The 22,036-nt window shown below is 52.1% G+C and overlaps 1 protein-coding gene across 3 annotated transcripts in view; it reads left to right on the top strand.

The window, feature by feature from the left end:
• Slc22a23 (solute carrier family 22 member 23) overlaps positions 1-22,036 on the top strand; it is a 154,304-nt gene that overhangs the window by 117,131 nt on the left and 15,137 nt on the right. For all 3 annotated transcript variants that reach the window (XM_063259810.1, XM_003468816.4, XM_063259811.1), the window contains exons 5-7: positions 12,555-12,682; positions 19,150-19,252; positions 21,232-21,464. In XM_063259810.1, coding sequence (XP_063115880.1) covers positions 12,555-12,682; positions 19,150-19,252; positions 21,232-21,464 — 464 coding nt within the window. The remainder of the gene's footprint in view (positions 1-12,554; positions 12,683-19,149; positions 19,253-21,231; positions 21,465-22,036) is intronic.

Below are 22,036 nucleotides of genomic sequence, written 5' to 3'. Positions count from 1 at the left end.
GGTTAGAGAGCTGTCCAGTGTAAAAACAAAAAAAAGCTACTAATGTTTCTAATAATATCCTAATTCCTAAATGTCGTTAGAAATGCTTTAGCTAGAACAATAGTTGTTTTTTGACATTTCATGAGAGTTTTTTCTAGGAGAAGACTTGATTTGGGGTTTTGTAATAGAGTGAGGGGCTGATTGGTTTGGTGGCCTTGTTTTTGTTTTTGTTTGTATCCCTTAAGAATGAACCCAGGGCCTTTGCACTGAGCTACAGTTCAGATTTTTTTTTTTTTTTTTTTTTTTTTTTTTTTTTTTTTTTGTCTTTTCCCTCTTTATCGGTACTGGGGATCGAACTCACAACTGCCTGCTTGCAAGGCAGGCACTTATGCTGCTAAGCTAAATCCCCAGCCTCACATTTCAGGTTTTGAGACAAGGTCTTAGTCAGTTGCTTAGTTGCCCAGGCTGGGCTAGAGCTTGCAATCCTCCTGCCTCAGCTTCCCAGAGTGCTGGGTTTACATGTGTGGGACCAGTACGCCTGGCCAATTTGGTTGTTTTAGATTTTTGAGATGAGGTCTCACTCTGTTACCCAGGCTGATGTCACACAGATCTGCTGCCTCCATACACGCCCCTCAGCTAAGTGGGTGACCCTTAGCCCAGCTGCACTAAGCAGCTCACTCCTCCCACCCCCACAGGCCCCCAAAGGAGACCCTCGGAGGCCCCAGTGAGGGAAAGTTAGCCAGACCACACAGATACAGTGCCTTGCCGAAGGCCCAGGCTGCCAGGTCAGAGCCATTGCCTGAGTCCTGAGGTGGTCTCTAGAGCCAGCCCAGACTACCCGCTGCCCGGCCCAATCCCAGTGCCCAGTGCTACTGGGCCCAAAGCTCCGGGCTGCTGGCACAGAGCCACCCAGGAGGACTTCTCGGTGTCTGCTTTTGATTTATTGCATTGTCTGTTTATTACATCTATTGCAATTATAAAAGCATTTCTTAAGATCACTGCGGTGTTACTGCCTACCCCAGTAGGAGCTCAGTGCAAATTGGTTAGATGAATGAATTAATTTTGCTTCTTAATGCGTAATGGTTTCAGAAGTCCCTCTAATAGTACATGTATATAAAACCCATGTACCTGTGTGTGTGAAATCCCGCAATTTTCAGCCCACAGTATTTTTTTTCTGCTCAAACTAACTAGAGAAATATAACACCTTCCTCTATTAAAAAGCTTTATTTCAAAAGGGGTCCAAATACCACAGTACCTGGAAAGCCTCTCACAGACAGTAAGGGTGGGCTTCCGTGCACAGTGGGTAGAGAGCAGTGGTTACCCTGACATTCGGTAGCCCTGGCCGAGGGAGAGGGAGGGAAGAGGTAGCGGGGTCAGAGAAAGGGACACTCCCAGGTGGCAGTTACTTTACAGATCTGGGACAGTTAATTTGGACAGATACATTGGAAACAGAGAAAAAAAGTAGGTGGGTAATTTTGATGAAAAGTAGACGTACAAATAGTAGCCCACATTGGTGTCAGTGGTGAAAACTGACCGAGAGAAGGTGTCTGGATGTTCTCTGGGTTGGTGCTGGGGAGTTTGCTGATGGTGTGGAATTTTAGGGTGCACTCGGATGAGAGGCTGCCTCATTTTTAACTTCTGAGTGCAGGGATTGTGGAGAGCTTTAGGAACCCATCGGTCAGCCCAGCTCCTTCCACAGAGGAGCGGAGAAGGGCCTGAGGGAGGAGGAAGTGTGGTCCTCCAAGGCTCATGCTGCACCAGGGCGTCAAGTCCCTGTCATCCCACGGCCAGCGTTGGTCTGTCTGTCCCACCGCCCCAGAGCCTCAGAGGCTGTGGCCTCTTCAGGCAGCCTGGGGATCACTGCAACCTTGAAACCAGGCGGAGAACAATGTGTGTTGGGCAGGCATTCGCTGTGTGGGAGGGGAGGGGCTGGGCTGCTGGCCTCCCACTGAAGTCAGGCAGTGGCTTTTGGTGACTGGTGTTGAGCACTACATGGTCACTGCACTGGCACAGCCCAGAGTCCACACAGATGAGTGAAGCGAGACCAAGGGGACCCAGCCACCCAGCCTCAGGGACTCTGGAAAAGCATTTGGTCAGGACCAAGAGTGGCAGACCTGGATGGGGTCAGAATGCCACACTCAGCAGAGTTGGGTAAGGGGTCACGGCAGGTCTCCATGGAGGGAACAGGCATGGGGGGGTGACAGAAAAAGACACCTTCCAGAGCCAGCAGGGGGCCACCCAGACGTTGAGTCCTTGCCTGGCTGCAGGCTCTGTCACCCTGCAGGGGCCAGGCTTCGAGGAGAGGCAGGGTTCCTAGAGAGGGTTGAGAGGACTCCATACAATAGGCCATGGGTGCAGAGGGGCCCGGGGAGCTCCTGGTGGACACAGAAGTGACGGAAACCCATTCCTTCTGCCCACTTTGCTGTAGCTCGCATGGCTTTGCAGTTCGCACCGTTTGTAATCATCTGCAAAAATGCCAAGTCCGTTCCCCTTGGAGCATTGTTTTTTCAGTGCCCTATGTGGCCTGAGAGCTGTGTATGTGGGTGAATTAGTAACAGGAGCAGAGGAGGGAGAATCTGTTCCGTGTTAATATAGTTGTATTCAAGGTTGTAGACTGCAGGTGACTTCTGGTTAAGTGCATTCCAGGACTTTGGCAGGACTTCTAAAATTTTTCTCAACTGTTAAACATCCAGAGTTGGTCCATCATAAAAAGGCCAGCCCCAAAGAGATTTCAGGTGCTGAGTTTATCTGCCTGACATGAACCAAACACAACCTGAGACTATTTCATCGTGCTTGCCTTGCGGAGGGCATGACGCTCAGCCCCAGTCTCGGTGGAGGGCGTCAGAGCCTCACTGCCAGTCCTCCTACCCTGTTCTGCACCCAGGGGAAACTGAGGCACAGAGGAGTAAAGTACACAAAACTTAACTGTCCTGCTACAAGGGCACGATATTGATGGAATAAACCCAGCCTTCCTGGTGTGTTTCCACGGTACCTTTTCTGTGGCAGAAGGCTTTCGGAGCGCGGGTTCATGATGACTGTAAAGACACTGGGAGTTCTGAGCCTGTGGGACAGAATAATTAGCGGGAGGATACTGTCATTTATGAAAGAAATCCTTGCTCTACCAAGGGACCTGCAAGATGTCCGTTGGCCTTAGGAAGTCCCTGGAGTTTAACCATCCTTGGAACCAATCTAGGTTTAACTGCAGGATACTTATCCCTTCTGCTTAAATTCCCAAGTTTAATAGAAAATTGTACATTTGCTATGCCCTAAATTAGACCTTCTCATTTTACTTTTTGTGTAATAAACATAGCTAAAATTTAAAAAAAGAAACCCCACATGATAGCATGATATCATATATATTAGAGTCCAGCTGCTTCTTTTTGTCCTTTTTTTTTTTTTTTTTTTTTTTTTTGTCTTTTTGAGGTAGGGTCTCATTATACAGTTCAGGCCGGCCTTTGGCTTGCTTTGTAGCCCAAACTGTTCTTGAACTTGCGGTGATCCTCCTGCCTCAGCCTCTTGAGTGCTGGGATTACACCATGGCTCACAAAGCTTATATTTTTACAGAAGCTTTGAACCAGAAGCTATGATATTTTTCCAACTCATACATAATTTAATCCTATCCTTTGATGGATTGATCTTTTTCCTTTTGAGACTCCCTTCAGAATTTCAAAACACCCTGATACTTGGCCGTACCCAGAGCATCAATGGCCAGACCACCTCAGAAGTCCACCAGCACCCTTGTCAGTCATCTCCACAAGCCCTCCAGACTGTCCTCCCCCTGGACCTTCCTGTCCTCCTCCTTCCACACAGGCCTGCTGGGGAGGCTCCTGCCGCAGCTGGGGCTCAGTGCTGGAACCGGTGCGTACTTAGCCTGTGTCTCCCAGCAGGGCTGCTCCCTGGGCCCCGCACGGTGCGCAGTGTGGCGCCTCCGCCTTGGCCCAGTCCAGTGAAGGTGCTCAAGATGCGTTTATACTGGGGCGATGTTACGCTGGGTCACAGACCAGGAGGTGTGTCCATCTGCCCTAAAACTAAGTATCGTGGAGAACAAAGTTGTGACTTGAAGATACAACTAATTCAACAGAGCGGCAGCAGTTACTCTTCCTTTCTGTGTTTTCCTTTCAAGTGAACATTCTAGAACAGTAACAAGGATGCACATGCTTCTTACCCAGGGCATTGAGTAACATTTCATCAGAGTGAATGTCGAGCGATGGCAGCCTAGACAGCGCGCTTGTCAGTGGCAGAACCTCCCAGTGGGATGTCAGGACTAGGGATGGAACTTGGAGTTTTGCGTTGAACTACACCCTTGGCTTTTTTATTTTTATTTATTTATTTTTGTGTGCGACAGGTTCTCTCTAAGTCCCTAGATTACCCTGGACTCAAACTTGTGATCCTCCTGCCTCAGCCTCCCAGAGTGCTGGGTTTACAAGAGGACACGACTACACCCAAATATAATTTATTACAGTAGTTTTAAATATCAAGGGACAATGAACCACTTCACAATTTCCTGAAAAGATCATAGGATTGAGTTTTAGCTATGATTCTACTGACCAGTTCTCCTGCGAGTGTGATGTACCAGGGACCTGTGAGCTGTGAGCCCAGAAAGGCCCGAGCCTCCGCTGTCTCCGCCCTGGGAAAGAGGCTGAGCTGGGAATGTGTGCCCAGCAGCCCGCGGCTCTAGGTTGTGTGCTGAGGCCCAGGCAGAGGAGATACCCGATGCTTACTCCACTCACGTACTCACTCCCAGCGAAATGGGGCAGCGTGTTGATTACAAAACCCTGGGGAATGTTCAGCTTCAGAAAGGGCTAACCTCGCTTACGTGAAACCCTTAGGAAAAGGTTTCCACGCAAAAAGCTGCCCATCTAATTCTTAAGGGCCCACACTGGGTGGCAGCTATATTGGGGAGGTATTTTTTCTTTAGAAAATTGCATTCATTCTCTTTATTAAAGAACACTATGTGCCAAATATAGAAAATTATAGCATGCAAACTGTGACATTTATATTTATGCACTGGATAACATGTTGCTCATATTTGCTGAAGGGTGCAAAGGAGTGGGTCCATGGGCTTGGCAGGTCAGGAGGTTCTGTGCCTCGGCGGGATCTTTGTCAAGTCTGCTCTTCCTGCTTCGCAAGCCCTGCTGTCAGTGTGGGTGATGTCCAGGCTGCAGGCTCCCTCTGCATTCAGTTCCCAAGCAGGGCACTGGCACCATGGGACTCAGTTCACTGGCTGTACCCATGGCGGGGCCCGGTGCCCACCAGAGACTTGCACCTGACACCCGAATTTGTTGCATCACTGTGCTCTGTTTGGTGAGCGACTGCAAGCTGTCACGTTGGCTCCAGGCACCACTGCATCCTGCCAGTGGGATACTCTGGGGTTGCCAGGGTGTGTAGAGGAGTGGGCATCTGTGTGTCCCCATCACTGACCCACTAGGGGCCTTGCTGCCTTCCCAGGGTGTTTGTGACCTGGAATGCACTGGTCCAGGTCCATACTGAGCGGTCGTCTGGGCAGCAAGTCTGGGTTTGAAGTGAATGATGGTGGAACCTTCGTACTCTTTAGTCAGAGGCCCCTTTTGCTTAGCTTCTGGATCTTGGCTTTTTAAAGATTAATTGAAGCCGCAGGGCAAGGGACCTGCCAAATCTTGCAGTCGCTCAGATTCTGTGCTCAAGTGTATGCTGAGTGAGGATGTGGTTCTCACTGCAGGGTTTGCTGACCTGCAGTGTCCTTGGCTGACACGTGGGAAGTTATCACGCTTCCACCCAAGACCTTGGTATGTGTGCAGGACCAGGGAGGCCTCAGTACAGCCGGGTGGGCAGCTGTGCACTGCTCTGCAAGGAAGGGCAGTTCTGAGAGCGAGATGCATGTTCACAGTGGCATGGGGACAGTGAGACACAGCAGAGGAAGCACCTGGATATGCATGTGCAGGTGCCCTAAAAAGCTAGTGGGGCGAGAATGAGCTCCAGGGAGAGGTGAGAGAGGAGCAGCACGGAGCCAGCTGGATGGAGGTGAGAGCCAGAGGCCTTTTGTCTCCTCATGCAGAACATGAAGTGTACCAGCTGGACCGTTTTCCCCCAGTGGCAACAATCATGCTGTGCGATCATCACCTCCATCCTTTTCCGGAACATGGTCATCCTGTAAAACTGAGACTGTGCCACTAAACTCCCTGGCCCTAAACCCGGTCCTGGCAGCCACCTTCTGCTCTCTGTGCTGTGGATCTGCATGCTCTCTTTGTCCTTTCAGTCACTGGTTTATTTCACTCAGCATAAGGCCCCAAAAGGCTTCCATGCTTGGATGACATGACTTGACCGACTCCCCTGGAATGCAGAACAGCCGCAGCAGCACTAGCTAAGTCGAGGCTTACTGCCATTACTGATATGTGGAGGGCTGACTGTGGTGTTTCCTTCGCTCTTCATTTGACTCTAAGAATTGCAAATTAAAGGCCAAAGTACTGGTATATAATCTCTAAGGCCAATCAGACAGTCTCCTGTTTCCTGCATGGTGCTCTCTGGATGGCAGAGGCACTCAGCTCTGGGAATGTCCACTGGGTACGAGCCTCAAAGTAAGAGGCTATTAGTCCCCAGGGCACAAAAGTTTACACATTAGAAACTGAAGCACCAGGCCTAAATTCATTCAAATGCTATCCCAGTATGCTATCCTAGTTATGCAGACTGGTCTTTCTGCCTACCTCCTTGCATATTACAAAGCAGCTTTTCTCCCCACCTGGCTGGCCAGCTCAAGTTACTCACAATTCCCGTCGGATCTTCCCTGTCACTCATCCTTGAGCCACTTCCTTCACAAGATAATAAACTCTGAGAGAGGCCTTGAACCTAGGCCTTGGATCAGAGTAAGACCCCTTGGCTGCCCTTAACTTGGAATATGTCTTGCTGTCTTTACTCTCACTGTGGGTTGCACTAGAGGTGGTAGATTGGAATTAACTTGCCGGGATTCCAATAACGTCTCAATGAGATTACAAATCTAACTTTTTGGATTGTGAGGAGGACTAGAAAAGGGATTGCAACACACAGCACTGGATTACTGTATTCACTATTATGTTATAATACATGCTGTAGTACAGTTTAATCCATTCTCTGTGCTATGATGAAACACCTGAGTACAGATCATGTACAAAGAGTGCAGATTCACTGAGCTCGTGCTGCTGGAAGCTGGGGGGCCCTGGAACCTGATTGGCATCCAGCGAGTGCTTCCCAGCTGTGTGACAACATGGCAGGCAGCGCCACATGGTGAGACAGCACTCTTCTTCCAAGGCCACCAGTCCCTTCGTGGAAGCCCCACGCTGTTGATTCTATCTTATTACTAATGACATCACTCCTCCAAGCAGCATATGCATTTGAGGATGAAGTTTCTAACACATGAAATCTAGGGACAACTTCAAGCCATTGCAGCCCATGTGCCAAAGTTTCTTTCCTTTCTGAGTTAGATTAGATTCCATTATGCATCCATGCTGTTTTTGTTGATGCACACATCTATCAGTGTGGTCTGCAGTGTTTTGATTTTTTAAGTAGAGAATGAGTTTGTCTGTGATTTGCTTCATTGAGAATTAACCAAACTCTCTGACACCAGTTCCCTCGTCTGGAACTCACCAGCATCACCCTACCTCTGTGGCTGGGATGGTGACCTACAGGGAGCTGTGCCCTCCCCAGGTGCTCAGCCCATCATGACCCACCTGCACCTTGGCCATCGCCTACCCCAAATACTGACTCATGTTGAGCACCCCCTCATCAGGTGTAAAGTGTTCCTGCCCCGAAACGCACATCCATGGGATTCCAGGAAGAGAGGGGTGAAGGTTGAGCTCATCCACATTCTGGTCCAGTTCTGCCTCCATCGGCTGGGCCAGTGCAAGGACTCTTACTGATCACAACAGAAAGACCTTGTGCATCCTTGGCTGTGGAATGGTTAGCTAGGTGTCCTGAACACATATTTGGAAAGGGCCCAGGTCCAGTGCATCTTTCACTGGAGACCAGAGGCCCTTAGAGGTGTTTTGCTCAAGAGCTCAGTAGAGCTTCTGCCTTCGGTGCATGAGGAGCCCTGCAGGGGTGAGAGGGGTGGAGGAGCCACTCGGTGTGTGCAATCTGTGCCCATCCTGGATGCCCATCCAGAGAGCAGTACATGTGGGGTGTGGCCCTTCCGTGTCCCATTGCTCAGCCTGTGGACAGCCCATCCCCAGACCTCTTCCATGAGACCCACACATGGGCGGACAGATGAGTCCTGGCAGCATCATGCATGTGCTCTTGGGGGGAGCCAGGCTTTCTCTCTACTCTGAGGGCCTGCTCCTGCTTGTCCAGGGTGACCCTGCTCAGGAAATGGTATAATCCCCCACTCTGCATCCAGCAGAGCTCCTGTCCTTACTGCACCGCAGCTTCCTGCCCGGGGATCTGCAGGGCAAGATTTGCCCACATCCTCCCGCAGAGCCCTGGGGATCAATGAACCACAGCCCGGAGCAGTCACTTGTCAGATACGAAGGTCAAGATAAGTCAGGTGTCACCAGCCTGAAAAATCTCCAAAGTCAGACCAGCAGAGCTTGCATCCCAGCCCTGCCTGTTCGTAGCTGGGTGACTCTAGGTAATGTCCTTGTGCCTTCCTCGCTGAGCTTCCCCTTCTGGAAGATGGGGACAGCAGTGCCACCACACAGTAAAGAACTAAGTATTCCCAGCCCTGGGACTTCCTGTTCCGTTTCCATGGGTGCAGCCAAACGTTTGCTCTCTGAAAAAACTTCCTCCTCCTGAGCTAAGTACTCCCTCATTAGCACTCTGTTCCTCCACCTCATGCAAGCATTGTGATCGCGGGCAACAGAAAGAGCTGCTGTCCTGGCCACGGCCACTCCTGGCAGCCAGCTGTGATGCTCTCCAGCTGGAGAGCCACTGTGGTCATGACTCATCATCTCGGATCCAGAAGCCACCTGGAAGGTCACCTTGGGGCCACGCATGTGCGAGAGTAACAGACAGATTCAACCTTCAGGGCCGTGTGCTTTGTAACTTTTGGTGGAAGATGATTGATTTCTCTGAGCTTCAGCAGTGTTCCTCCCAGGTTCTGGGCCACTGAGCAGCTTTTCAATCTGCTTGGTGTTATTGCAGAAGGCACTTCTCAGGGGAGGCTTCATTCCACCCCTACAGTGGGATCACGCTGCCCATCCCCATGCTAACCCCAGGCTCTCTGGGCTGCTCACAGGCTGGCGGGTCAATGAGTTCTGTGCACCCTTGCGGTAAATTTAAATCCATGTCGTAAAACTTACGCATTCCTTGCACCCTGTGAACAAGCGCATTCCGGGAGCTTGAGGAAGCTTGACTGGGACAGCAGTTCCCAGAGGACAGTCACTCAAGCCGTCTTGGTACTTGGCTGCTGCTTTGCCAGGCTCACTAAGGCTCAGGTGGTAGACCCTTGAGGCAAGCAGTGGGGCTTCAAATTGCCACTCTACCCTTCAATCTCCGTGTGGTCCTGAGCAACACAGATGAGCTCTCTTTGCCTTAGTTGCCCCATCTATAAAATGGGGTGGTAATAGTCCAGTGTGCAGTGAACTGAACACAGCAAACCAGTAGAACAGGGAAAGTGCCCGAAGTTCTCCTGACTTCTCGGTCCTAGACCGCCTTAGGGCTGTTCTCCAAAAACCTCTCACTCAGACTTAATGAACTCGAGCCCAAACATTTAACTTTCAATGCCAGAGTGCATGGCCCCAGTACTGCCTAATAATGGCTCAACTCAGTCACCAGGCCAGTGAGAGCTTGAGCATGGTGCTTGCACCGTGAGGGCTGCCTGCCTGCAAAGGCAGCTATGTGGAAACTGGTTCCTCAAGCCATGGGATTCTCAGACCCCTGCTAGGAAAGAACCTGTGCATGGTCACTGCTCACAGTGTCCACTGCTGTCAGGGTCCTTTGTCCATTCTCTGCTAAAGCGTGAATGGCCACTCAGAATCAAGCAGCATCCCAGAGTTGCCCTGGGCCCCGTGGAAACCTCCTTCACAGGGCTCTGGCCTCTGCCTGCACCTCTGCGCCCTGGGGAAGAAAAAGAACCTCCCCTGGAGGTCCAGCGCTCTGCCCCGAAGCCCCAGGTTCAATGCCCAGACTTGGGGGGAGGGAGTTCCAGTGACGAGAGCAGGGTGTGGGTGGGGCTGAACAGAATCAGTGCGAAGACAGACTGATGCTATTCAAATATATGTCACTCTGTAAGCCTCCTTGGCTCCTACTCGGGGACCAAAACTGCATGTGGGGCGCATCTCTGTCATCCTGTCTTAGTTACCTTTCTCTCTCATTGCTAATACAAAATACCTGACACACAACACGAAGGAAGGAAAGGTTTATTTCTCACAGGTTGAAGGTTTCAATCCATATCCAGTTAACTCCAAGGCAAAATGAAATGACTGAGGCAGAACCTTTCATGGTGGCCTCAAACAGCAAGCACAAACAGCAAAAAGAGAGACATGCCTCCTTCTCCCCTTTACACTGTGTACTGGCTCCACCCCTGGGTGGGCACAGCACTCACACTACCAATCCAAGCACTAGACAACCAACCAATCACAAATGCTAGATTTGGCAGAGTCCATGATTGCATGGGGGGGGGGGCATCTGAACATAAATCATGGCACCTTGGTGCATGCAGCTCAAGGGACATAGGAGGCTCTGGGCTTGTTGAAGTGGCTGGGGTTGGTGGCAGCGGGTCCTGCAGTAGAGGCTCCTGCCTGCCTGTTCCTGGCCCAGAGCTTCCCTCTTCTTTCCCCACCTGGTGCTTGTTTAAGGCCTTCATGTTTCAGAACCCACTCCTCGCTGGGGAGTTGGTGCTCAAGGACACTCACTGTCAATAATGTTTGTTTTAAAAAGACACAACTGCCGTGTGTCACTCATCATGTTTTAATGCTTCAGAAACCAGCTGCTAAATAATCAGTGATGTCAAATTGTATATTTCTCCCATTGAGAAAGGAAAATTCTGATGGAAATCAAGAAATGTTTAGAATCAAATCACAGATGTAGCTAAAATGCTGCATGAAATTTTAAAGTCTTATAAAATATATATATTTAAAATGGACATTAGTGATCCATATGACCATCTGAACAAAAATTTAAAAGACACTGTTCAAATATATCAAGAAAGACAGAATAATATAGTTGAGAATATATAAGGGGAGTTGACATTTTTTTTAATTGGTACTGGGAATCAAACTCACGACCACACACTTGCAAGGTAGGCACTTATACAGCTAAGCTAAATCCCCAGCCCTCAAGGAGTTAACATTTTTGTTAGGTCATTTCACTGCCAAGGAGATTTGATACAATATTTGAACCAATTCTCACACAAGGAACATATTTACTATGTATCACAAAAGCATATACTAATTAAAAATTGAAATAAAATGCTAAATTTTAATTATCTGCCAAATGATATTATATCTGTTTCTGTTTGCTTGAGTTGTTATTTGAAATTAATTTTAATTAGAGCCAGTAAAATATTAATTTTGGTTATTGAAAGAGAAAAATAAGAGCCTACAATTTAAAATATAGGTCACTACATCATCTTTCTTCCATTTGTGAGCTGGGGTCACCAATCTGAGACCACAGCACCATTCATACTTTTTACAGCTGCTAGATTCATTGAATGAAACTGTTCTGGACAGGGCTGACGGGTGTCAGGTTGGCCCGGTAGGTTTTTACCAGTGCCCCTTACGACTTCCTAGTTAGGATGCAACTAAAGAGAATGACTGGAGCTGGGATGTGGGGGCCAGGACAGGCTGGGGTGACACCCTTCATTTTAAATTCCATTTCTTACCGCTCCCAGTTCCAGGAGCCTCCCTGTTTTGTACAGAGCCACCCTCAACTTCCAACGGGGCTACAACAGTGAGTGTTTCACCCTGAGTCTAAAATACTGTTTGGGCTTTTACAGAAAACTGTGCCAAACGGTCTCATTATTCTCTTTGATTCTCTTGTAAATATTGTCATTATGCACAGATTTAAAAATAAACTCCTAATAAAGGACTAGGTTTCTACCGCCCCTACTGGAGCACCTCAGGAGATTGCATCTTTGAAAAAAAAAAAAAAGGTAACACTGCTGATAATGCTTTGTGGCGTTGTCCAGGGTGAAATGACCCTCACCAGCAAATGGAAATGATTCTGCGAGGGAGCCCTGAGAGGGGTGACACCAGGTCGGCTGTGATAGGAGTAATGTTTAAAACCCAACGTTATTTCATTAGTTTTCATGCTTTGTGACAAAACACAGCCAAGGTGGCAGCCTTCCGGGAGTGGCTTTCTGTGCTGTAGAGCTCAAAGGTGGGCGAGGCTGGGGTGCAGCTCAGGTACAGCACTTGCTTTCGAGGCCTCGGGTCCCTCCCCAGCGCTAGGAAAGTATTTTTAAGAAACAAGCCGCTGTTGCGAAAGCCATAGACCAATTCCCTGACACAGTTGGTGGGGTGTTGTTCATACCAGCTGCCTTCCTGGGTCTGCTTTTCACACTTCGCAGAGAAAGCTGGATGCATTTCCGCGCCCACGGTGCTGTTGCCCTTCTTGGGCTGGCGAGCGCATGGCAGGCAGTGGAGACCCACGCCCCAGAAGACACTCAGCCACCCACTGTGTCTTTGCAGGATTTTCCCCGAGTCCCTGCGGTGGCTGATGGCGACCCAGCAGTTTGAGGCCTCGAAGAAGCTGATCCTGCACTTCACGCAGAAGAACTGCATCAGCCCAGAGAGCGACATCAAGGGCGTGATGCCAGGTGAGTACCGGGCAGAGCCGACCCAGCTGGCTGTGCAACGCCCTGTAACCCTGCTCCGAGCTGGGCAGCTTCGGCCACCGGGGTCTGAGGCTCAGAGTGAATCGCAGCTCACTGTGCTTTCTGAGTGCCGGCTTCTTTCATGATTGCATTCAACACACGCCATTCATCTGAGTCCAGAAGCGAAGTCAGAGCCTGAGGCATAGCTGGCCCTCACCAGGTGTGGGCCTGGGGCTGGGAACCTGCCAGAGCCCTGGCTCAGGCCTAAATGGCCCCACAACCAGTCTTTCCCCAAGAGTGGCCAGCGGAGAGCGGTCCCAGTCTGTCTCCCGCCGTGACCCATGTGCCAGGGAGTGGAAGGACTAGAAGACTGTCTTTGTGCAGTGCTTGGGTCCGAGGATATGTCAAGAATCAGGCACTGGCACCACAGTCCAGATGGGGCTCCAAGTAGGGAATCCTTGGATGACACTGGGAGGTGCTCACATCCACGCTGGTGGGCCCTCACCAGCACCTAGGAGATCTGAGTGGGCACAGATGAGTAGAGGTTCCAGTGTGAGCCTTGTGTGTAGCCACTGACCCTGATAGCCAAAGGCTCTGCCCCACCGTGACCTTCAGCCCTGGTGGACATCATGGCTGTGAAATTCCCAGGGAAAGCGATCCACAGCCCTTGTCTGAGAGAGTACGCACGATGGTCAGAGTCCTTGTGCTGACAACAGCTTCCTCAGCCTGCTGTGTCCACCACTGTCCTAGGGCAGAGAAGGAGGCGAGGGACCAGCCTGGCTCTGGGGAAGCGCACAGTCAGGGGCCAGTGAGGAAGAGAGTCACCAGCAGAGCACCAGAGAGGATGGCCGGTGACCACAGTCAGAAACCCCGGGTGGCCGGGCCCCAAGCTCCCGGAGGAAAGGACTTGGGCCAGCAGGGAAAAGGACTTGCGGAAATCGGAAATCGGATCAGAAGCCGGTGGCGCCTGGCCAAGCTTCTCAGCCAGACCCGATTAGGAGTCACTGGGCCCTGCATATCCGCCAGGCTCTGCCACATACTTCAGCCCTGCAGGGGTCAGGTGCAGGCTGTGGCTCCCACAGTGCTCAGGGCTCTGCCCTCCAGGGGCATCTGTCCTTTTTTAACCCAGGCAGTGATGACAGATGAGGTGATACTTGTTTGGTGCTGACATGGAAATGTGTCTCTTCCTCATTTGCAAGTATTAGCTCACAGTTAACCCTAAATGCTCTACACAAATTCCCGTTTCTTTACACCTGTCCTCTGGGAAGATGCTACCATGGAAATGTGGAAACTGAGGCACATAAAGCCTGAGTGGTGTGGCCAGAAGTCACACAGCTCCTAAGTAGTTGAGCTGGGACTTGAACCCGCTCAGTCCAGACGGAGTGGCTTCAATGAGCTGCTCTCAGAAATGAGGGAGATCTTGGAGATAGGCCTGGAAAGGAAGGAGAATTCCATGAAGGCTTCTCCGTGGGGTCCCAGGGCTCCCCTGAGCTTCTCCATCCCCTTAGAGAGCACGTTAAAGCTCTTGTCTCACAAGCCACTCCTCTCCGGGCTGTCCCTAACCAAATCTTCACACCCCGCTGCACTCACCATTCACGGTAAGCGGTGTGGGGAAAGCTTGTTTTCTCAATCCTAGTTACACTGCATCGTTCCCCTCCTGTTTTGGAGAAGGGCAGTGAGCTTTGTCTGCTTTCTGACTTCCAGGTTCTGTTGGTTCCAGCCTCTAGTTCTAGTCCAGATTCCTTGGCAGGAGGTTGGGCCAGGGGTTGCTTACACAGGCGACTTAAGAGGAGAGACAGATAGCTCTTTCTCCCTCCTTGGGGGGCCCCTCACTTCTGCCTCTGGCTCTGTGCTCACTCTGCTGGCAGAGGAATTAATGACAGCACTCTCTCTCCAGAGCAGCACATCTGCAGCTCTGGGTCCTCCTAGCCAGACCTGCTTTTCCAGCTCAGCCCCCCTCCCCCCTCCCCCACCCTCCTGTCCACTCAGCCCTCCCCGCCCCCCATGGCCCACCTGTTCTTCCCTTCCCCTCAGCCAGCCTCTGTCTGCAGCCAGAACAGACACCATCCGATCCCATTGACACCTGCTTGAAACTCTCGGTAACCTCCTGTGGGATGGATCCCCACAGCCCCCAGGTGGCCAAGGAGACCCCGCCCAACCTCCCCCAATTCTATAGGCCCTGCCTCAGGCCGGCTCCCGCCCCTCTCCCTGCAGCACCCACCCTGGGAGAGCCCTGTCCTCTCTGGCTCCCTCCTTGGCCAGTCCCTGGGAGTTCAGGTCCACCCTCAGTTTTGCAGTGTCACAGCTGTCCCTTCACCCTGACACTGCCACCCCCTACACCTGTCACAGAGAACTTGTAGAGCACCATATCAGCGCCTCTGTGACTGAGTCCTGACCATGGGTTTAAGCGCAGGGAAAACCTGATCTTCCCCGTCTCCACCCCTCTTTGAAAGCCAACTTCAGTCTGAGTCTGTCTGGTGGTCGCAGTGGTACAAATGGAGAATTGCTCTAGGTGCTGGGACGAGCTTCTGAGAGTCATTCTCACCATGTCCCATGTGGCGCCCAGGTATGGCAGCTCCCCGTCCTGGGTCACACTGCCCAGGACTGTGTACATTTTTAGCAGGCATGGAAGTCTCGCTGGTCCCACACGTGGCCCTGTTGGCTGCAGCCCACTGAGGAAGAACCCTGGGATGAGAGCCCCTGCAGGGGAGGGGTTCTCCCTACTTAACAGATAGGGGTGGGGCCCCAAGAGGGTGGGAGGAGACAGACTCCCAATGCCAAAGTACCCCTACCAGAAGAGCCACGCTGGGGACAGACACACTGCCCTTTTTCTCTTGGGGACAGCTGTGTCCTTCTGCACTGAGCCCTCTTTGGGGAGCCATTGCTGGAAAAGCAAGCCTAGCCCCAATACCAGGCTGCAGGGTTGGGATCTGTGTAGTGCAAACCACCCTCTTGCAGCCCACACAGGGCTCCCCCTGCCTGGGGAGCTGCAAGGAGCCAGGATTCACCCTCACCTGCCTCTCGAAGTCTTGACAAGCAGGTGCCAGGATCAACCACCCCAGTGTCCTGGCACTCACAGAGAGGAAGCAGATCTGAACCCAGGTCTGGGCATCTGACCCCTCTGGTGCATGACTTTCACACCTCAGGACAGAGGGCTGGGATGGGGGAGCCTGTGTGTCCTGAGACAGTGGTGGAGCTTCTCCATGCCAGGCTGGTATACAGATGTGAACTGACATTGAAATCCTGCTGGCTGAGCTGATTTATGATATAACCCACAGTAAAACTCCGAATGTACACTTCCAAAGGACCAAGTGCCACTGCCCGAGATGCACACCAGAGGGGAGAGAGACGCCTTCTCCATTTCTAACCATAGGAAGGCTTAGGGCCACTGTCCCAGCTTCTGCCGCACCTCCTGACTGTGGCAGTGGCCGCAGCGCCTCCTCTTACTTCCAAACTACACTTCATAGGTATGGACAGGTAGGGGAGCAGAGTATGTGCAGGTCTTGGTGCCCTCCAGGGGTTCAGGCAGCTGCTGCTGTCCATGCTGTGTGGCTAAGGACGGACCCCTGTGTCCCTGAGCCCAGCACCTATGTGTTGAGTGGTGCTGCCCTGCGGACACATGTAGGAAGGTGTCACGGCATCCTGAGCCTTGCACCTGGTGATGCCACCATGGCTGCTGACTGCTGAGTTCAGGAGGCAGAGGTGGCCCCGCAGAGGAAGAAGAGGCTGAGAAAGAGCTGTCATTGCTACAAGTTACAAGAAAAAGGTGCACAATAAGAGATTAACAGTAACTAATAACAGAACAGTTTAATGGCACAGTGTAATAAAAGGCACATGTAACTCATGAATTATTTCTAGAATTTTCCATTTAATATTTTCAGACCATAATTGACCTTGGTAACTGGGTGTTGGAGGACATGCACAGCTTTCCCAGCAAGACTAACAAGGGGCGTAGAGCCCAGCAAGGCAGACCTTCCCCATGCCCAGACCTCGGGCACTGACCACAGGAAGCTGAGGACACAGAGGGGATCAGGGCTGGGCTCACCTGGTGGGTCCAAATTAACAAGCTCTGCTTGTGTTTTGACTTGAAATCTTTCTGATGGCTCTAAATCAAGAAGATTGAAGACTGTGGAGGGGGGAGGAGGGGCAATCCTTGACAGGGCTGTCTGCCACACACATCTGACGGACGTCTGGGTGCCTGGTGCCACTCTGTCTACTTCTACGTGTAATGGGTTTGGAAAAGCACCCAGCTTCCATCAGCTAAGGAGAGAGGCAAACAGGGCTCTCGGACCCACAGACTTCATAGGGCCTCTGTGTGACGGATGCTACTCAGAACGCAGAGCAGTGGATTTCACCCCATAAGGACGCATGTGGAGCTGCAGAAGTTTTGTATTGCCTGATGGAACAACACATCGACAGCCCCAGAAAGGTTAACTGAGTTCCACTTAGAATAAATAATGTGGTTACCGCTGGAGTCTACAGTAAATCCTTAGACTGGGCTCTAGGGTTTAGTGTTACTTAAACAAATAATCCAGGTCGTAATGTAATTACTGCAGATCTAATGTGGCATTTTGTGCACAGTAATGCACTAGCAGTTGAGTGCGGGCCATGTTAAAGACCAGTGGACACTCACCTTCATTTCCTTCTCAGAAGGTCGGCCTGATAAGGAAGTGTGACTATCATGGGTGATTTCCGATGATTTCCTCACCACAAAGACCCCAGACGTTGGGCTAAAGGTATCTGTTAACCAGAGGCCAGGCTCTTTACAGACACAGTCACGTGCCACATCACAACACATACACAGCTGTGGGACTGTCGAATTGTAATGGAGCAGAAAATTCTCCACACACTGTGCTGTCATAAAGTCACAGCGCGACACAGTTCTCACGTTTGTAGTGAGGCTGGAGACCTCAGGCCCACTTCACTGCCAGTCGTACGAGAGTCTGCACTCTACAGCGCATGACGTGTGATAATGCACGACCGTGTTCCTGGTTCTGCACTCACTGTATTATGGTTGTGTCATTGTTTATCAGAAAGAAAAGGCCCCCTGCAAAATAGCGGCCACACCCATTGTGTTTCTCTGCATTACCCTGGGACCCCGAGTACCACCTGAGTTTGTGTGGGGCACTCTGTGATGTTCAGATGATGACAGAAACACCTAGCGGCACAATTCGCAGACTGTCTCCTCCAGCCCTGTCACCAGTGACTGCTGGCCGTATTTACTGAGTTAATGTGTCTGCGAATCAGATGTGCCTGTTTCTGCTGAGCACGGAGACCGGCCAGGAGGCTTAGGGCGGGGAAGGTCTGGGCATGGGCAGCTGCCTTCTAGCTCTTGTGACTATGCACAGATCTGGTCCTCTATGCCTTGAACTGGGAAGGAGGACCCATCATGGTCTCCTCCTGACCGAGGAAAGGCTTCCCCCGCTCCCTTCCAGCCCTGTGTGGTGACACAAGTTGAAACTATTGTTTAAATAAATTCCTCAGCCCCTATTTGTAAGCAATGTATTTCTTCTTCAAACTGTAAAGAAGGAGGTTTGTGACAGATACGACAGGAGAGGAGAGAGAACCTTGGCAATCCCGCACCAGAAGTGGCTCTCAGAAGCAGCAGTGTGGGCTCCTGGGTGGTATTTCAGGGGTGCATACCTAGGGGAGCAAGGGGGGCTCCTTTCAAGGCAGCAGCCCTCACCCCTGACAGCTGTGAAGCATTGGTTGGAGGATCCCCAACATCTGCTGGTGCCTGAGGCCTTGTGTGAGCGGTGTCGTGTTTGCCTGGAACCTGCACCCAGCCTCCTGCGTGACTTCAGTCTGTTCTAGCCAGCCTAACTCGATGTCTGTGCTTTAGGGAATCGTGAGATGAAGTCTGCGCATGCTCAGTATGGATGCCTTTTTTTGTTTTTTTTTTTTCAAGTATTTTAGATCCTTGCTTGGTGAAATCTAGAACACAGATCCTACAGACATGGAGGTTGGACTGTATAAGTTTCAAGCCCTAAAGTTTTCCTGGGTAGATAGAGGCAGGACATTTTTATTTATAGTACATTTCTTACTGGAGGGTAATTTCGTACTTACGGGGAAGTTGCCAAGACAGCGCAGAACTCCCGAACACCCGGCTCAGCCTCCCCAGGGATCGGCCGTGATCCAGTGTTTCCACCACACGTTGGCAGCAGTGGTTAGAAGTGGGGACCACAGCTACTCTAACTCCAGGGACTGCGGCGCTGGTTTCCCGTGAGTGGGCTGCGCAGGGTCCTCCCCTGTGCCTGAGGCCTCTGGTCCGGGACACTTTCTCAGTCCGCCCTGCTTGCCCTGACTCTGTAACAAGGTTTGCAACGGAAACTCATGCTGCCCTGTGCTGGGTGCCGGGGTGCCCATCCAGGCTCCATGAACTGTGAAGTTAGAGTCCTGGGAGTCCCGGAGCCTAGACACTGGCCCCGGCGCCCTCTCCACGCTGCCTAGCCTCACCCTGTCTCTTGCAGAGCTGGAGAAGGAGCTGTCGCGGAGGCCCAGGAAGGTGTGCATCGTGAAGGTGGTGGGGACCCGCAACCTGTGGAAGAACATCGTGGTCCTGTGTGTGAACTCGTGAGTCCCGGGACGCCTTGGCCGAGTCTCCGCCTCTTTTCCACCCAGGCTAGACATGCCTGGGCCAACTGGCTGTGACGGGTGACAGGGAATGTGACACTGCCCACCATAGCCAGCTGTTTGTGGTCCGAAGGGGGAGGGGCTGAGGATGTCCACCGCCCCACCCCCACCCCAAAGCTTCCTGTCCTGAGCAGGGCTGGGGCTCCCAGGTGCCTTGGGCAGGACGAAGGCAGCCTCTCCCCATGCAGCCCAGCCTGCTTCGAGGCCCCCACACAAGAGTAGCTGTAGAGGGTGGTTGGTCCCCTGACCCCAAGCACGTGCCCAGATGCCCCCCGAGCCTCCTGCACTCAGGGGTTCTTAGAAGCCCCTGTCCGGGGCCTCAGTGTGAACCCGCAAGGTCCTTCCTGCCTCAGCTCTCAGATCAGCAACCCTGCCTTCCTGGCTGCTTGAGGCAGACCCTCTCTCAGGGTCAGAGGTCACATGGGGTGGTTAGCTTCAGGGGGTCAGAGGTCACCCAAGGGAAAGGCTTTGTAGTTTTTTGTGAAAGGTCTCAGGGCTGCTTTCAGGTAGAGGCCTAAGAGTGGGGCCTCCATTTCCTCCCAACTCCTTTCCGTCAGAGTATTCCAATCAGTTCTTGATATTGGGGTTCCAGATTGTTTCCTGTTGGCAGGATACAAAAAGCCTCACTGCCAAACAACACCAGAGCAAAGACCCAGTCACCTTCTGGCCTCTCCACCCTCCGTTGAGGTCAGGCGCAGCTCCCTCAGTCACCTCCCTGCCCAGGTGGCCCTGAGCACCATCACCAGGCTGCGGCCCAGTCCCAGGAGGCGCTGGCCAGGCTGGTGGTGCTATCAGGAAGGGAATGGCTTCTCCAACTTAGAGGTAAAAAAAGAACTGGCACCAAGAAGATGGTGCATTTCCATGTTAGGGATTCCTGTGAGAGGAGAGGGAATCAATCTCCCTGGCTCAGTTATCCTAAAATTACCTGTTGTGGTCAGAGTTTCTCATCTCTCCCAGAACAAAAAAGGGTAGACAGCCCAGAGAGCTCAGCAGGCCAGGAAGAAGAGAAAAGCACGCAGGATCTCAGGAGACCAGCCGTGTTGGCTCTGTTGCTGGGGTAAAACAGTTGCTCAGGGGAGCTGGGTCCCCCTGGAAGGTCAGCCTGGGGCTTCCCACGGCAGGGGGCAGGGTCTGCTACATTTGACCTTGGTTCATGCTCAAGGTCGGATGAAAAGCCCTCGGATTTCCCCACAGCATGAGGGGATTGTTTGGAGATGGAGGCGTCTTAAGCTCTGGGTGGACACCCTAGGGCTGGCCCGGGAATGGGTTCTCCTGGGGCCACAGGTGTGCCTCACCCAGCTACGTCCCAGAGCACCCGGCAGAGCCCACATCACCCACTTCCCTGGGCTCATCTCCATGCCTGTCCTCAGCTTGGCTGTGCATGTGGCAAGGGAGATGCTGGCCTCCCTGCAAAGTGACGCTCACCGACGGCAAGAAAGGGCCGGATGCAGGCTGTGAGAGGCAGCAGGGGCAGAGTAGGAGCCGAGACCTTCATGCAACACTGGGGCTGCCTTTGGTCTGACTGCCGCCTGTCACGGTTGAGCAGCAGCAGATAAGGGCAGAAGAAATAGCTCTCTAGATGTATTCTCGAGCTTCCAGGACACTGAGTGCCCCAAGGGGAGGCAGGCATCACAGAGGCCGCCCTGCCCAGCTGGGATCCACTCCCTAGCTATTGCTCACCTGGGAAGCAGGTACAAGGGTGGTTCCCACAGTGTGGCCCTGGCTCTGAGTTCGTGCACAGTGGATGCTTCTCCAAGGCCTTTTCTGTCACGTTTTACTCCATTCTAGGCTCATGCATGGGGACAGCGTGCTTCTCCCTCACACACTCAGTTGCTCCTCCCTTTCCTGGTCATCAGGAGATGGGGCAGCCTGGAGTCCATGCACGCCACCCACTGTCCCACTCCGTGTGTCCCCCACAGGCTGACGGGGTACGGGATCCACCACTGCTTTGCAAGGAGCATGATGGGCCACGAGGTGAAGGTGCCACTGCTGGAGAACTTCTACACCGACTACTACACCATGGCCAGTATCGCGCTGGCGTCCTGCCTGGCCATGTGCGTGGTGGTCAGGTTTCTGGGGCGCAGGGGCGGCCTACTGCTCTTCATGATCCTCACCGCCCTGGCCTCCCTGCTGCAGCTTGGGCTCCTCAACCGTGAGTGACCAGAGAGGGGATTGGTGAGAGGGTACAGGGTGGGGAGCTGGTGAACCACTGAAGCGGGTTTGGAGGTGCACTGTTTTCTGTTAATGGTAACAAAATACCAGGGTTGAGTAACTTAAAAAAGAGGAAAGGTTGGCTTTGGCTCATGGTGTTACAGGGATCAGTCCATGATCAGTTGGCATTGCTTTGGGGCCCATGGCAGAGGCCCCATGTCAAGGCAGAAGCATGTGGTACCTCACAGTGACTGAGATACAAAAGAGAGTGGGAGAGGAGGGGCCAGCGCCCCACAGTCCCCTTCAAGGGCACCCTCACTCACCTAACTTCCTCCCACAAGGCCTTACCTTTTAAAGTTCCCACTACCTCTCAATAACTAGAGATCTGTTCAATACGTGGGCCTTCAGTGGACACTGGAGATCTAAACTATAGCACAGTAGCCGCGAAAAGTATCCCATGGCCTGAGCAGGCAAAATTCACAGCTTGGAGAAACAGCTTTGGCAAAGATGGAGCTTAAACCAGCATCGCTGAGCTGTGCCTTCGAGGGTCCTGGGTCCTCCTTCCCCTCCTGC

This window comes from Cavia porcellus, unplaced genomic scaffold, assembly GCF_034190915.1.
Source record: "Cavia porcellus strain 051 isolate PalLab524CR breed Dunkin Hartley unplaced genomic scaffold, mCavPor4.1 scaffold_13, whole genome shotgun sequence".
Taxonomy (NCBI): Eukaryota; Metazoa; Chordata; class Mammalia; order Rodentia; family Caviidae; genus Cavia; species Cavia porcellus.
This window is presented reverse-complemented; position numbering and strand designations above follow the sequence as displayed.